Here is a 12573-nt window from a genome sequence, read left to right on the forward strand (position 1 = left end):
TTTCCAAGGTACACTATTCAGTGTTGAAAAGTATCTAGTAATTTTTTAAAAACATTTAATTTTTAAAAATTGGTTCAAGTTTATGTACTCTACTCACTACCAGATTAAAATGTTGGAAATTTGTATTTTTCCCTCTAAACTTTTAATGTAACATCACATTTTTTGGAAAATTAAGAAATAAAACCATCTCCCCTCTGCCTCAATAGAGCAGTTAAGTACTAGAATAAGCAAAAGCTCTTCTCCAGCTCAAATAACTTTACCACCAAATTTATCCTAAATCCACGAAGTTCTTCAACTGCAACTACAGTGAAAAAGTACCATCCATATTAACTTCCTAAGTAATAAAATTATTAGATATGAAATTCACCCTGGAATTATGTTCCATAAAACAATTTTAAAAGCAATGCAACTGTGTTAAATTATAAAACCTTAGGACGAACGGATAAAGGCCCAGCTATTGGTGCACATACTGAACACTGAAGGCTCAAAGGAGACGGAGTGTTCTGCCCTTTGGAGGCGTCAGCAGTGGGCCATGAAAGGCGACCTAAGGCACCCAGAGGTCCCTTATTCAGGAGTCTCTGTTCACCCAGCCTCTCTCTTATCTGTCCTCAGAGACACTAAAAGAAATTGTCACTTGGTTGACAGCAGTGGTTAGCACCTAGGGCTTTGGGTATGTCAGACCCTGGTTGGAACCCTGACTTTACAATTTCATAAGAGAGTGAGTGACCTACAAATCTCGACTTCCTTACCTGTAAAGCAAATACGGATGACCACCAAGTTAATGTTAGTGAGAGTACAGTGTCTGGAAAAAACTACCAGGATGCTATTACTGTTGTACTTTCACGTTTCTACAACTTTTCACTTAAGTACTTGGTTTTCGTAACTTCAGATCCTGATCGGTTTTCATTATGACGGAGCTAGCAGACATTAAGAACATGTAAGACTACTTCCTTAACTAAGTTATCCAAGGTCAGACTGCTAAAAAGAGGCAAAATCAAAATTCAAACCAGATCTGACTGTAACCAAACTCGACGGCAGGCTTCCTTGTCGGACCTTCTCCCTGATCGATCTCCTGGTAACTAACATCCCGCCTTTGCAAAATGACTGCAGGTCTGGAGTTACCGAACAGAGTTGAGTTACCTGAATCACATGGGGCTGACCTTCTGACACAGTATGCTAACCAAGTCAGTTAATTAAGACATTCCAGCTACTTAAAAGGAAGGGGGAAAAAAGTTATCAAGAAAAGGTATTAACTGAAGACAAAAAAATAAAGCACCTTTGACACTACAAGTAAACGGGGTCAGTTCATTCACATATATTTCAGGGGTCAAAGTTTGCAAAGGATTAAATACTCAGCAAAATAACTGATAGATTATCTGTACTATTTGCTTGCTTTTGTATAATTACAGAAATAATTAAGAACAGAAATAAGTAGGTTATTCACAGTAATAAATGAGTAACAGATCATCCAAAGTACATATAATTCAGCTTTAGAAATAAGACATATGGTCTATATAGGTAATCCAAATGTGTGTGTGTGTGTGTATACACATATACACACACACACACATACATGTTAAAACAAAGTACATGATCACCTATACATACACCTCCCAAATTATAGGTTGATTCAGGAAAATATCAAAATTAATTTCCATGTGGAGATACCAGGACAGAGGACTGCTAAATAATACAGTAAATACTAAAATCACCATCTCCCTATATCGTCCAAAAATGCCTATAAAACATAACTTAAAACACAGTATCAGCTCCGTAGGGAATAACAAAAATAAGGTACAAAAAGAAAATGAGTAACACTGAAGTTCCCGCTGCAGGCTAGAACCAGGTTAGCCCCTTGCTGTTTCCATCAAACCGACCTGGGATTAAAAACCGCTTTTCGACTAATCCACACATGGATAACCAAGAGGCAAACACACACAAGCCCACATTTAAATGTGTTGGTTACCAAGCACTTTACAAAATAAAGAATTTCATAAGACAGATGACAGAAATGGAGCAAGAGGTGAGGCCACCTACCACTTAACTCTATGGATTACGTGCTCTCCTCAAACATCAGAAGCCACCCAAACCACACCCCCCTACCTGGCACTGCCATTCGGAGGAGCGACCCAGGAAAGCCTCTGACATGCGTTTCATCAGCTCGGAAAGAACCAGAGGGTACACATCTCCACATAACACCAAGTAAATGGGAAAGTGTTATGAAAACAATGATTTTTTTTCCTGAATACGAACCGTCTAAATTCCGATTTCCCAGACCCTGTGCACTTAAACGTGAGGACAGGAGAAAACTTCTCGAGACGGAGCCGCACTCGCAGAAGCCTCTACCGGGCGCTGCTGCGGGCCGGGCTCCACTTGCACGTTGCCCACAGCAGCGCAGGGGCTGGGCGTCCCGCCGAGAAACCCGGACGTGTGGCACACCCCAACCCGAACGCCCCACCGCGCGGGCCCAACAGCCGAATTCTGGGGGAGGACGTGAGGGTGAGCAGTAAGAGAAACCAGCCGCGAATACGGCGCTCTGCCCGCACACTTCCCGCAGGCGAGGGCCACGCGCCCGCACGCTCAGGAAGCTGACCAACCCAGGGGAAAGCTCCTTGCCCTCCTCTGTGCCTGGCAGACCAAACGGCGACTTCACTCAGAATCCCCTGACGGCCTACCGTGCAGACGTGGGAGGCAAGTTAAGACGCGGGGAAGCAGGTATGGAAAAGAGACCAGAGTTCACGGACACGCTGGGAACGAGCCACCAGCTCCGCTGGGAGGCCCAAACCAGAGGCGGCTGCGGTGCCTCCTCCGGAGTTGGGGAGGCAGTGACTGCACGAGCTCTGACTGGTCCTCCTCCAACGGCCCTTTCCAGCGGGGATGGAGCTGCTGGGACCCAGGCCTGGCCTCCGGCAACAGACGCTCCCTTCCACTGGGTTCACGGAGAGCGACCCTCCAAGGCCGCCCGGAGGCCATGTGGCCGGGCCGCAGGGGGCCCGAACCGGTGCCCGTGAAACACGAGGTGTGGGAGGAAATCCAACGAACGGGATGTTGGGGTTCAAGACTCACTTCCTTTGGGCTTTGTCCTTCTTGGCCTTGGTCCTTTTCTTTCGGGCCTGGAGCGCAAGCACTGCAGGAGAGAGGGATGGATGAAGGGCGAATGTGGAGGAAAGGAGGCGACCAAGGTGAGGGTGGAGACCTAGCAGGGGCGCGAGGCCCGGGTGCTGGGCCGGCCTAAGGGGCGGCTCCGGGGCGAGCGCCGCGGCTTCGGCGAGACAGCCGGCCAGGGGGCTGGCGGCCCACGGGGCGCAAAGCACACCCAGGCGGGGTGCACCGGAGGGGGCTCGGTCCAGGTCAGGGGGTCGGCGGCCGGGTATCTGCCTCGCCAGCGGAGAGCAGGGCTCTGCGGAGGCCTCAAGACGCGGGCCGGCCTGGTGGGGAACAAGGGGCGAGGGCTGTCGGTGTGGAAGGACGCCTGGGCAGAGGGGCGCGGACCAGCAGCCCAGAGGCGGGGCGCCACCTCAGTGGAGGGGCGCCGCACACCCGGGTACAGGACTGCGACGGTTAGGCCAAGCTCCCGGCGCTGACCCGGGCCTCGCCCCGGCGGCCGTTGCCCCTCGTGGCGAAGGCCGCTTCACCGCTCACCTTTCCGCTCCATGGCGAGACCGGTAACCGCCAGGCGCCTGCGCACTGGAGTGGCGGTGCCTCCCGCTCCCGCCGCGACCCAAAAGCAAGCCCGCGCACACCCCACCCCCCAAGTTCCCGCCCCGCCCCGCCTACACGGCGCGCGCCTGCGCGTTAAGGCCGGAGCCTACCACCTGCTCTCCGGAAAGGGGGGGCGCAGTAAAGAATGGGGTCGCGGGGAGCCGGGAGAAAAGAATATGGAACGTGAACGCTGAAGAGGAACTTGAGAACGAAGCTTGGAAGCCCTACTGGGTGAGGTTTGTTCTGTTTGCTGGGCGGTTGCCCCTTAGGAACGGCGAAAAGCGCGGCTTTGAGAGCCCCCTGTGTGCTGAGTCAGAGCTCCGCAGCCAACTAGGATTGGCCTCAGTTTTCTGGTCAGTAAAATGGATTAATCAGGCGTGTCCCACTGCTTTCGCAGACCTCTGAGGACCAGTTGAGATACTATATAAAGAAAATGAGGGCAGAAGTTACAACTGAGGAAGTAAAGGAAGTGGGAGCAACACAAAAGGAAGATTGGAAGGAAGGAACCTGTAACCCTGTTGTCTCTTAAATAGGGAATGTAGTCAGTAATGTTGTAATGACCACCTTGTGCCAGGTGGGTCCTGGAAATACAGGGGGTACACTGTAAACTATATGATTGTCTAACCACTCTTCTGTTACTAATACAAAACCTGAAACTAATACGGTATTGAATGTAAAAAAAAAATTAGCCCTGGCTGGTGTGGTTCAGTGGATTGAGTGCCGGCCTGCGAACCCAAGGGTCCTGGTTCCGTTCCCAGTTGGGGCACATGCCTGGGTTGCAGGCCGGTCCCCAGCTGGGAGCGTGCGATAGGTAACCACACATCAGTATTTCTTTCCCCCTTTCTCTTTCCCTTCCCCTCTCTCTAAAAATAAGTAAATAAACTTAAAAAAGAATAAAAATTGAATTTTTCTTATGATTTCAAGTTTGAATGAAGGCTATGAAGGAAGGGGAGAATAAAAATAGTGTTTTGGGTTTTTTCTTTCATTTTATCACTGTATCATCTTTTTAGTACATGATAAACACAATCATCTTTATAGGATGCTTTTATACTTTCCTAAGTGCGTTATTTCATTTGATGTTCATGGCAACTTCAAGGCAAGATAGTTATTCTCTTCACTACACAAAGAAAGGAAAACTTGGAGGGGACATGTACTTAGAATCTTGGTGTCTGGACCCAGTGACTCAATCATAAAACCCTTATTGTAAAATCTTTACTTATTGTAAAGTACGGATTTTCTGTGAAGGGCCATATAGTATATCTTAGGGCATGTGGGCCTAAGATCTCTTTTTCAACTGCTCAGCTCTGCCTCAGGAACTCGAAAGCAGTCATAGAAAGGAGGAGCTGTGTGTTACAACAAAGCTATATTTTTGGTCCCTGAAATTTGAATTTCATGTAATTTTGACAAAACATTATTCTGTTGATCTTTTTTCAATTATTTTAACCATTTTTGGCTCAGGCCTTAGTTTACCAACTCCAGTTGTAAGTGCTGTGGCTGGACAGGATGGGAGTTCGGAAGACCCTTGCCCTCAAAGAAGTCAAGGACCCCAGTGGGCAAGACAGACAAGCAACTAATCGACTGAGAAAGGAAGATGACAGTACAATAGTGTTGCACAAGTCAAGCGTGGGGGCTTGGGTGGGATTTTATTGAGCAAAGTAACTCAGTCCAGTCTGGGAGGAGACAGCTTTTGAGCTGGATCTTGGGAAATGTGTAGGACTTCCATTGGTGGAGAAGGAGATGTCTGGCATTCCTGAATGAGAAAATCAATTGAGCAAAAAGGCACAGACTTGGAAACTTACAGGCAGGGGCTGGGGCTGGTAATGACTAAAGGGATGAAGTGGAATGTGAGGCTGGAAATGTAGGTTTGCCAAATTCGAAAATTAGCTGATTAGTATCTGTTGCTTGGAACCTGAATTGTAGCATTTCTGGGCATATTGCAAAAGAGGGCAACACCTGTTGGCCAAGGAAAACTGCAGCCCAGTTTCCTCCCCACTCTCTACGTGAGCACAAAAGGAGAGTTGGAGCAGACGCCGAAGCCCTGGAGTCTGAGGGTTCTGCCAGCTCAGGAAAACCACATGTGGTTTAGGAAAAACAGGAGAGAGCTGGAGGCTGAGAAAAAAATCCCAGAGTTGGGAAATTATTCCCCACCAGGAAGCAAAGTCTGTGAGGGTAGGAACCCCGTTTGGGTTTTTCTTTATGTAATCTCAGTGCCCAGCACAGTGTCCAACACTAACAATAAATGATGTGCAGTTTATGACAAGTGCCTGGACAAGAGGCAACACCGAGAGGGACAGCGTGAAAGCTGTTCGGAAACCCGAATGGGTCATTGCGGGTCCATCAAAAAGGAAGTAAGTTTAGTTTGGCATGAGTCCGTCATACCTGTTCTGACTCTGAGTGACTATTGCTTCTCTCTCAGGATTTACTAGTCCTTTGTATAAGAACTCACTTGAAGTTTTTTCCAGAGTCAATGTTAAATTCACTGGACTAAGTTCTCAAAATTGACCATTTGTCTTTTTTTTTTTTTTACGTGTTTTTTCCCCTTATTCTTCCAGCATGCTTCAGTTCTCCACACCTGTTCTAAAATCTCCGTAATTGTTAATATAAGCTGGTTGGTATTTATTTTTCCCCTATTCTAAAGCCTATACCTTGTTTTGTACTTCTTGCTTTAAAGGTAACTTTAAATATCACTTTCTCCTCCCACCCCCAATTTCACAGGGCTTGTCCTATTCTGGACTTTACCCTTCCAAAAGTTATTCAAAAGTAGTGGCCATTTTTGGTATTCGTTATCAGTTACATGAATATCCTCTCCCACGACTATTTTTCTGCAAGTCCTTTTAAAAGCAGAATTATTCAGAGAACATGAACCAGAGAGCATACTTTTCGCTGCTTGTGGGCCGTGTCAGAATTTAATTCCTGAAAATATCCCATTCCCCTTGAACTACTTACTTTTTAAGACTGCTCTGGGGTCCTGGCCTAGTATTTCAGTTGGTTAGAATGTCATCCCAATATGCCAAGGTTGCAGGTTCAATCCCTGGTCAGGGCACGAACAAGAATCAATCGATGTTTCTCTCTCTCTCTTAAAATCAATTAAAAAAAAAAAAAGACTGCCCTGGGATCTTCACTAATGCTTTGAAATTTTTGAAATCTGTGTAGGATATGTTTCATTACACCCAATGTTCCCTGTCTTGGTTACCACAAACTCTTACACCTGGTCCAAAGTCCTGATTTGAATTAAATCCAAAGTATCACTTCCCCTTCTGGCTTCCCCAGTGTCCTGAGAGATGAAATGGATAACAGAAGAAAGTGCAAATATATCACATACTTTATTTTGAATGATAGAAGTTTCCCAGTAGATGTCTGCATAATTGGAGAACACCAACAGAACTTTATCTTGCCCTTGTGAGACAGTTTTGTGAAGTATATTGGGAAATAATTATAGTCTAGACTTGAGGATCAGGAAACACAGTGCACATTCAACAGAATAATTAAACAGAATTGAGTGAAGGGGTCGAGGTGTGGGTAGGGTTCAGGGAAACCCACAGGGATGATGCGGCATCCAGGGGTGAACAGCAGGAGTCTTTACCACCTCTACGCTTGAAGGGGCAAAGGGTGGAGGTGTTACCAGAACATAGCAACAGCTTGTATGAGACTGCTAGGGTTGCCATCACAAAGTGCCACAAACTGGGTGGCTTAAACAACAGAAATGCATTGTCTCACAGTTCTGGAGGCCAGTAGGTGTCAGCAGGGCTGGTTCCTTCTGAGGACTCTTTCCTTGGCTTGTAGATGACGGTCTTCTCTGTGTCTCTTCCTGTTGTCTTCCCTCTATGTGTGTCTCAGTCTGTGTCCTATTTTCTCCTTTTCATAGTGACATCAGTCCTATTGGAAAAGGGCTCACCCCGGTGACCTCATTTTAACTTGATTACCTGCAAAGACTGCGTCTCCAAATAAGGCCACTTCCTGAGGTACTTATTGCGTGTTGGACTGTAATGTATCTTTTGTGCAGGGACACAGTTCGGCCCGTGAGAGCTGTAGTGGGAGGAAAGGACTGCCTGGCAGCAGCTGTGCCCTTTGATAAAGGGGTATAGCTATGGCCCAGCAGGGAAGTAAATACCCGACTTCTTTCTCTCCTCATCCTCTCAGCCTAATGCCTCCCATCGACAAAACCAACTGGAAGTCAGAAGGGTACCTGGGTGGTACAGTCCATGCAAGCCAGCCTCCTCGGGTACAGAGCAGGGTGGAGAAGGGCGGAGGGTGATTATGGAAGGGCAAACAATACCTAGCACAAGCCTGTCTGGCCAGTCTATAGTGTACACCCAAATCAGCTAGCACTTTACAAGCAAGCAAGCCAGCTTCTTGGCCTCCATGGTCCCTGGAGAGGCTTGAGAACAGAAGCTACTTAGAGGTACCTCCCTTTCTGGCTTTGTTCTATAAAAGCTTAAGGTTCACAAGGAAACTGCTGGAGTGAAAGGTTGGGGGGAGTGGGTGGAGGAGATAAGAGAGTAGAAGCTTTGGCTTGGATGGGTAGGAAACATGTAAGGTCTTTGAAGTCTCACCTTTGTCCTTTTGGATGCTCTGGCTGTGCATGAAAGTTGGAAGAGGGGAGGATATTCTCTAGCAATGAGGAGGTTACAGAGATTGGTGTTTCCAGAGGCAGGTAGGGCCCTTGCTCTGCTCCCTGGAAGGGCTCTGGTAAAGCGGCAAGGTTTTGCAAACTGACCTAAGCTGGTCAGGTCTCACACCTAGTTCCTTTTCACAGGGAACAATACCTGCCAGAGAAATTTGAAGTGATGAGGATTTGCCTGCCCCACATCATCATTCATGGGATATAAAGAAAACAAAGTAACCTTTGTTAAACATTCATTAGTAGGCACACACAAAAGAGCTTTTATGACCTCTACATTCTTCTGGGATCTATTTTTGGATGCTCTGGCCACAGCTTGAATGAAAGTTTACCCAAGGCAGGGACAGTGGTATCCCAGGGGCAGGACTCTGTCACCCACGTAGTTGTCATCAGGCAACTAGAGAGGGAGGTTCCCTTATACTGTGTTACCCTTTTCCAATCCCGATCAATGCCAGATGTGTTATTGAAAACAGGATTTCACTGCTGAAATGAGTTGTTCGTTAATTCGTGTCATGGCTGTAATAAAAAGAGCCATCATTGGCAAAAATGTTGGTATTCATTTACTCTGACCCACTTTATCAAAGCCACCTGATTAGAATGGTCGCTAACCTCTCCTGGCAAGGGAATTGCTGATTAGAACACAAGCTACACCTGGGTGTAACTTCCAGTCACTGACAGCTACGAACATGGTCCTGCCTTTGCCGGAAGTTTTAAGATGCCCAAGTAATTTGTTTTTGAAAAAGTAGATGTTTTTGAAAATGCCAGTTAAAAAAGAAGCAATGTGGGCGTGTTACACTGGGGGAATGGTTAAGAAAGTTTCACAGTGTGTCTGTGTGAGATGCCGAGACGGGCGTTTGGGAGTGCATCTGAGGTCTGGAAGTCCCAGAGGCGCTTTCTGAACAGTCCTCACCCAGAATATGCTTCTCCTGCCTCGATTCCAAGGATAAAGGCCAAAGTACTTTAAGGTAAATTACAAACGTCGTGAGACATGGTAGTCTAGGTGGCCGCCAGGCCAGGAGAGACCCTCTGCTATATTTGACTTGTTCAAGGATCATGCAGGCTTGGACGATACAAATAATGGACTGAAAATCAGCAGTCCTTTCCCTATTTTGAGCAGTGGGTAAACCTCCAGGTCTCTAACGTCGCCCTAAGGAGAAGAGCACCGTACTGACTGGGATTTCATTTCTCCAGCTTGGCAATCTTAGGGCCAGAGGGAAGGCAATTTGGGAAATACACCGACATGGGCAACATCCTTTTTTTTTGCGATACTTTGCACCATGCTCACCCTCAGGACAAACGTTTATTGAGTGCCCACTGCAGGCCAGGCCTTAGACTGAGGGCTGTGAAAAGTGGAGAAGAAAAAATAATCACAGGCCTTGCTCTGTAGGACTTAATAGCTAAGTCTTACATGATAATTACTATTTACTAGACACTGTTGTCTCTCAACCCTCAAACAGCCCTGCGAGATAGGTACTATTATTATCATGTTTCACAGATGAGGAAACTGAGGCACAATCAAAGTCACACAAACTATTAAGAGGCAAGGTTTTGCAACTGGGCAGCCAGGCTCTCAAATTCATACTCTTAACTGAACACTGTATCACCTGTCTAGTGGGGGTTGGGGGGTGGCCACATGAGTAATTGAATGCAGTGCACAGTGGTAGATGCAGAGGGGACCACAGGAGCTCGAAAAAAGAGGCCCGCTCAGCTCAGCACTTGAGGAGGGGAGAGGAGAGAGGCCTGAATGAGATGACACCCGAGCAGCCTTTGAAAGCATGAAAAGGAATCAGCTGGGAACAGAAGGGAGGAAAGACAACTCCAGCCAGAGAAGACCGCATGGTGTGTGTGGGGGGAACCATAAACAGCTCAGTATCACTGGAGTATAAAAATCAAGGGGGAGGTGGGAGAGAGTTTGCTCCAAAAATGCTTATTGGGTCCCTTTTGTGTGCAGGCACCGTGATTGGTGCTGGGGGTATCGCAGGGACAGGGCATCTAAGGAACTTGAACTTGAGCTATCAAGCATTGTGCTTTCTTACTCACTAAAGTAACTTTTTGAATCTTTCCCCATTCAAAATACTCAACAAACTAGAAGTAGAAGGGGACTTCCGCAACCTCATAAGGGGCATCTGTGAAAAAAGCACAGCTAACAGCATAGTCAGCGGCGAAAGACTGGACGTCTTCAGTCCCAGGGTCAGGAGCAAGACGGGATGTCCATTCTCACCACTTCCATTCCGGGTTGTACTGGAGTTCCAGCCAGGGTCAGTAGCCTTGACAATTATATAAAATGCATATGAATTGGAAAGGAAATTGACGTTTTAAAATAAAAGTGTTACATCACAATTTTGAATGCCATCCAATGGAATTTAAATACAATAGCAATTCGATACCTGCCATCATCCATTTATATGTGAAAAAAAAGTAATATTACTTTGTTAACTACAAGAAATTTTGTATTACTCCCTTTTCTCTTTGAACTTGTATTTCTATTCTACTTTCCTCCCACAGAAGTTTATCCTCAGGTAATATAATTTTTCCTTGAAAGTCTGTAATATTTCTCCACATTAAAATTTAATTTATAAGAATTTCCTGAGATCATGACCCTCTAAAACCTTTTTTACCTGTCATTGCAAGTATTATTATTGCATGGTTAATAAAAATAACGGATAGCATCCCTTTTTGATAAAGGGAATTTTATTGCAGATGTGTCTCAGTGCAGTGGTAGGTGATTTTCCCCAATATGTCCTGTGTGTTTCTATTCTTCTTCTTCTTCTTCTTTTTTTTTGCAGTGCCTAAGAAGACTTGTTCACACAAAATAAATAAATGGGAATGTAAAGTGTTTGGCTATACCAATAGCATTCAGGTTTTTTTTTTTTTTTTAAAAAAAAACTCCTTCCAAATAATGTGCCAACAATTACATAGTAATCATCATCAAAACTTATTGTAATGATCCATCAGGAGGTCCTTATTTAATTTTATTGAAAGCAAGTGATTGGAAAGCATCTGACTTTCGAAAAGTTACCCAGTCACTAAAGTTGTTTACTTTGTCAATGCGGACACACCCGGTGTTCCCTTTGTTTGGACCCCTGTGAGGTTCCTGTGCCCCCCAGCAGTGCATCTGAGAATGATTCTTTGGGGAGGGAGAGAGGCCTTTGTTTTTGTTTCTGTCTGTCTGTCTGTCCTGCTGCCCTACTCTTCCTGGGAATGATAGTGACTTCTGTTCACTACTCTATCCCCAGGGCGTAGAGAAGTGTCAGATACACAGCAGGCGCTCAGTGAGTATCTGTGGGATGTAATGAGAGAATGAAAACCTGGGGGTGTCAGGGTGTGTGTATAGGCGGGCAGGAGAGGAGGCAGAGACACAGGGGCACCCCGTGCACTGATTCGGGGGTTTTTAGTTCAAAGACACCAGAAGTCCACCTTTCCCCAATCGAAGCTGCGCCGAGGAGAGGAAAGGTCTACTCTTTAGCTTCCAACCTGGGTTTGAATTCTGACACTGACATTGAATAGCTGTGACTTCGAGCAAACTCTTGGTCTTACCCTGGATAAAAAGGATAATTTGAGGATAAAAAGAGGCATGGGGGGAAGTGACGATGAAATATGGTAATGCCTGTAGAGTATCTGCACCATCTCATACACTCAGGAAACAGGACTGCCCTTCATCTGAGCCCTGCTTCTTTTCCTTTTGGGGGGCACCACCCTTCTCTCTTACTAGGCTGGAAATTGGAGTCACCCTGAAACTCCACCGTTGCAGATGCTAAGCAGTAGACAGATGGTAGTTAGGGATCTTAGGTGGAATCCAGGGGAGAGCGATTTCCTGTCCTACAGTTTCCTCACCTAGAAAACAAGAGTAGTAACAGCTCTGCCTCACAGGTTGTTGTGCAGAAAGATGTGTTTAACTTTTGTGAAGTGTGTGGAAGACAGCCTGGCACACAAGAAAGGGTTAACAAATGAGTGCCACTGTCTTGGCCTGCCTGCAGGCCACTGATAAAAATACCCCTGTTTCCTAGAGGAGAAGGGCAGCCCAGGGTAGGAGTGGGATGGGAGAGTGGAGGTCTTGTTCTGTCTCCCATGCACTATCTCTAGGACTGATCAAGATGTCACAGACAGTTAGGTTCTACCAGAAGAATGAAAACCAGTGGACAAGTTTCAGTGGGGGTAGCAGGTTAAGGGCACCAGAGGAACCACACGTTTCCTTCAAGGCTCCTGTCCTTCCAACGCCCCTCCTGCTGTTGGTCATGATCTTCTAATCA

The 12573-nt window shown here is 46.3% G+C and overlaps 1 protein-coding gene and 1 long non-coding RNA gene across 2 annotated transcripts in view; one reads left to right on the top strand and one right to left on the bottom strand.

The window, feature by feature from the left end:
* Nucleotides 1-3670, bottom strand: part of SRPK1 (SRSF protein kinase 1) — a 74332-nt gene extending 70662 nt beyond the window's left edge. The window contains 2 exon segments of the mRNA XM_053913749.1: nucleotides 3067-3319; nucleotides 3322-3670. Of these exon segments, the coding sequence (XP_053769724.1) occupies nucleotides 3067-3319; nucleotides 3322-3655 (587 nt within the window). The 5' untranslated portion in view covers nucleotides 3656-3670.
* Nucleotides 3671-3795: 125 nt separating this feature from the next.
* Nucleotides 3796-8829, top strand: LOC123479477 (uncharacterized). The gene is made up of 3 exons (XR_006655106.2): nucleotides 3796-3933; nucleotides 7568-7664; nucleotides 8459-8829. It is a non-coding gene; the product is annotated as an uncharacterized lncRNA (long non-coding RNA).
* Nucleotides 8830-12573: the final 3744 nt, after the last annotated feature.

Source organism: Desmodus rotundus, chromosome 11 (assembly GCF_022682495.2).
Source record: "Desmodus rotundus isolate HL8 chromosome 11, HLdesRot8A.1, whole genome shotgun sequence".
Classification (NCBI taxonomy): domain Eukaryota; kingdom Metazoa; phylum Chordata; class Mammalia; order Chiroptera; family Phyllostomidae; genus Desmodus; species Desmodus rotundus.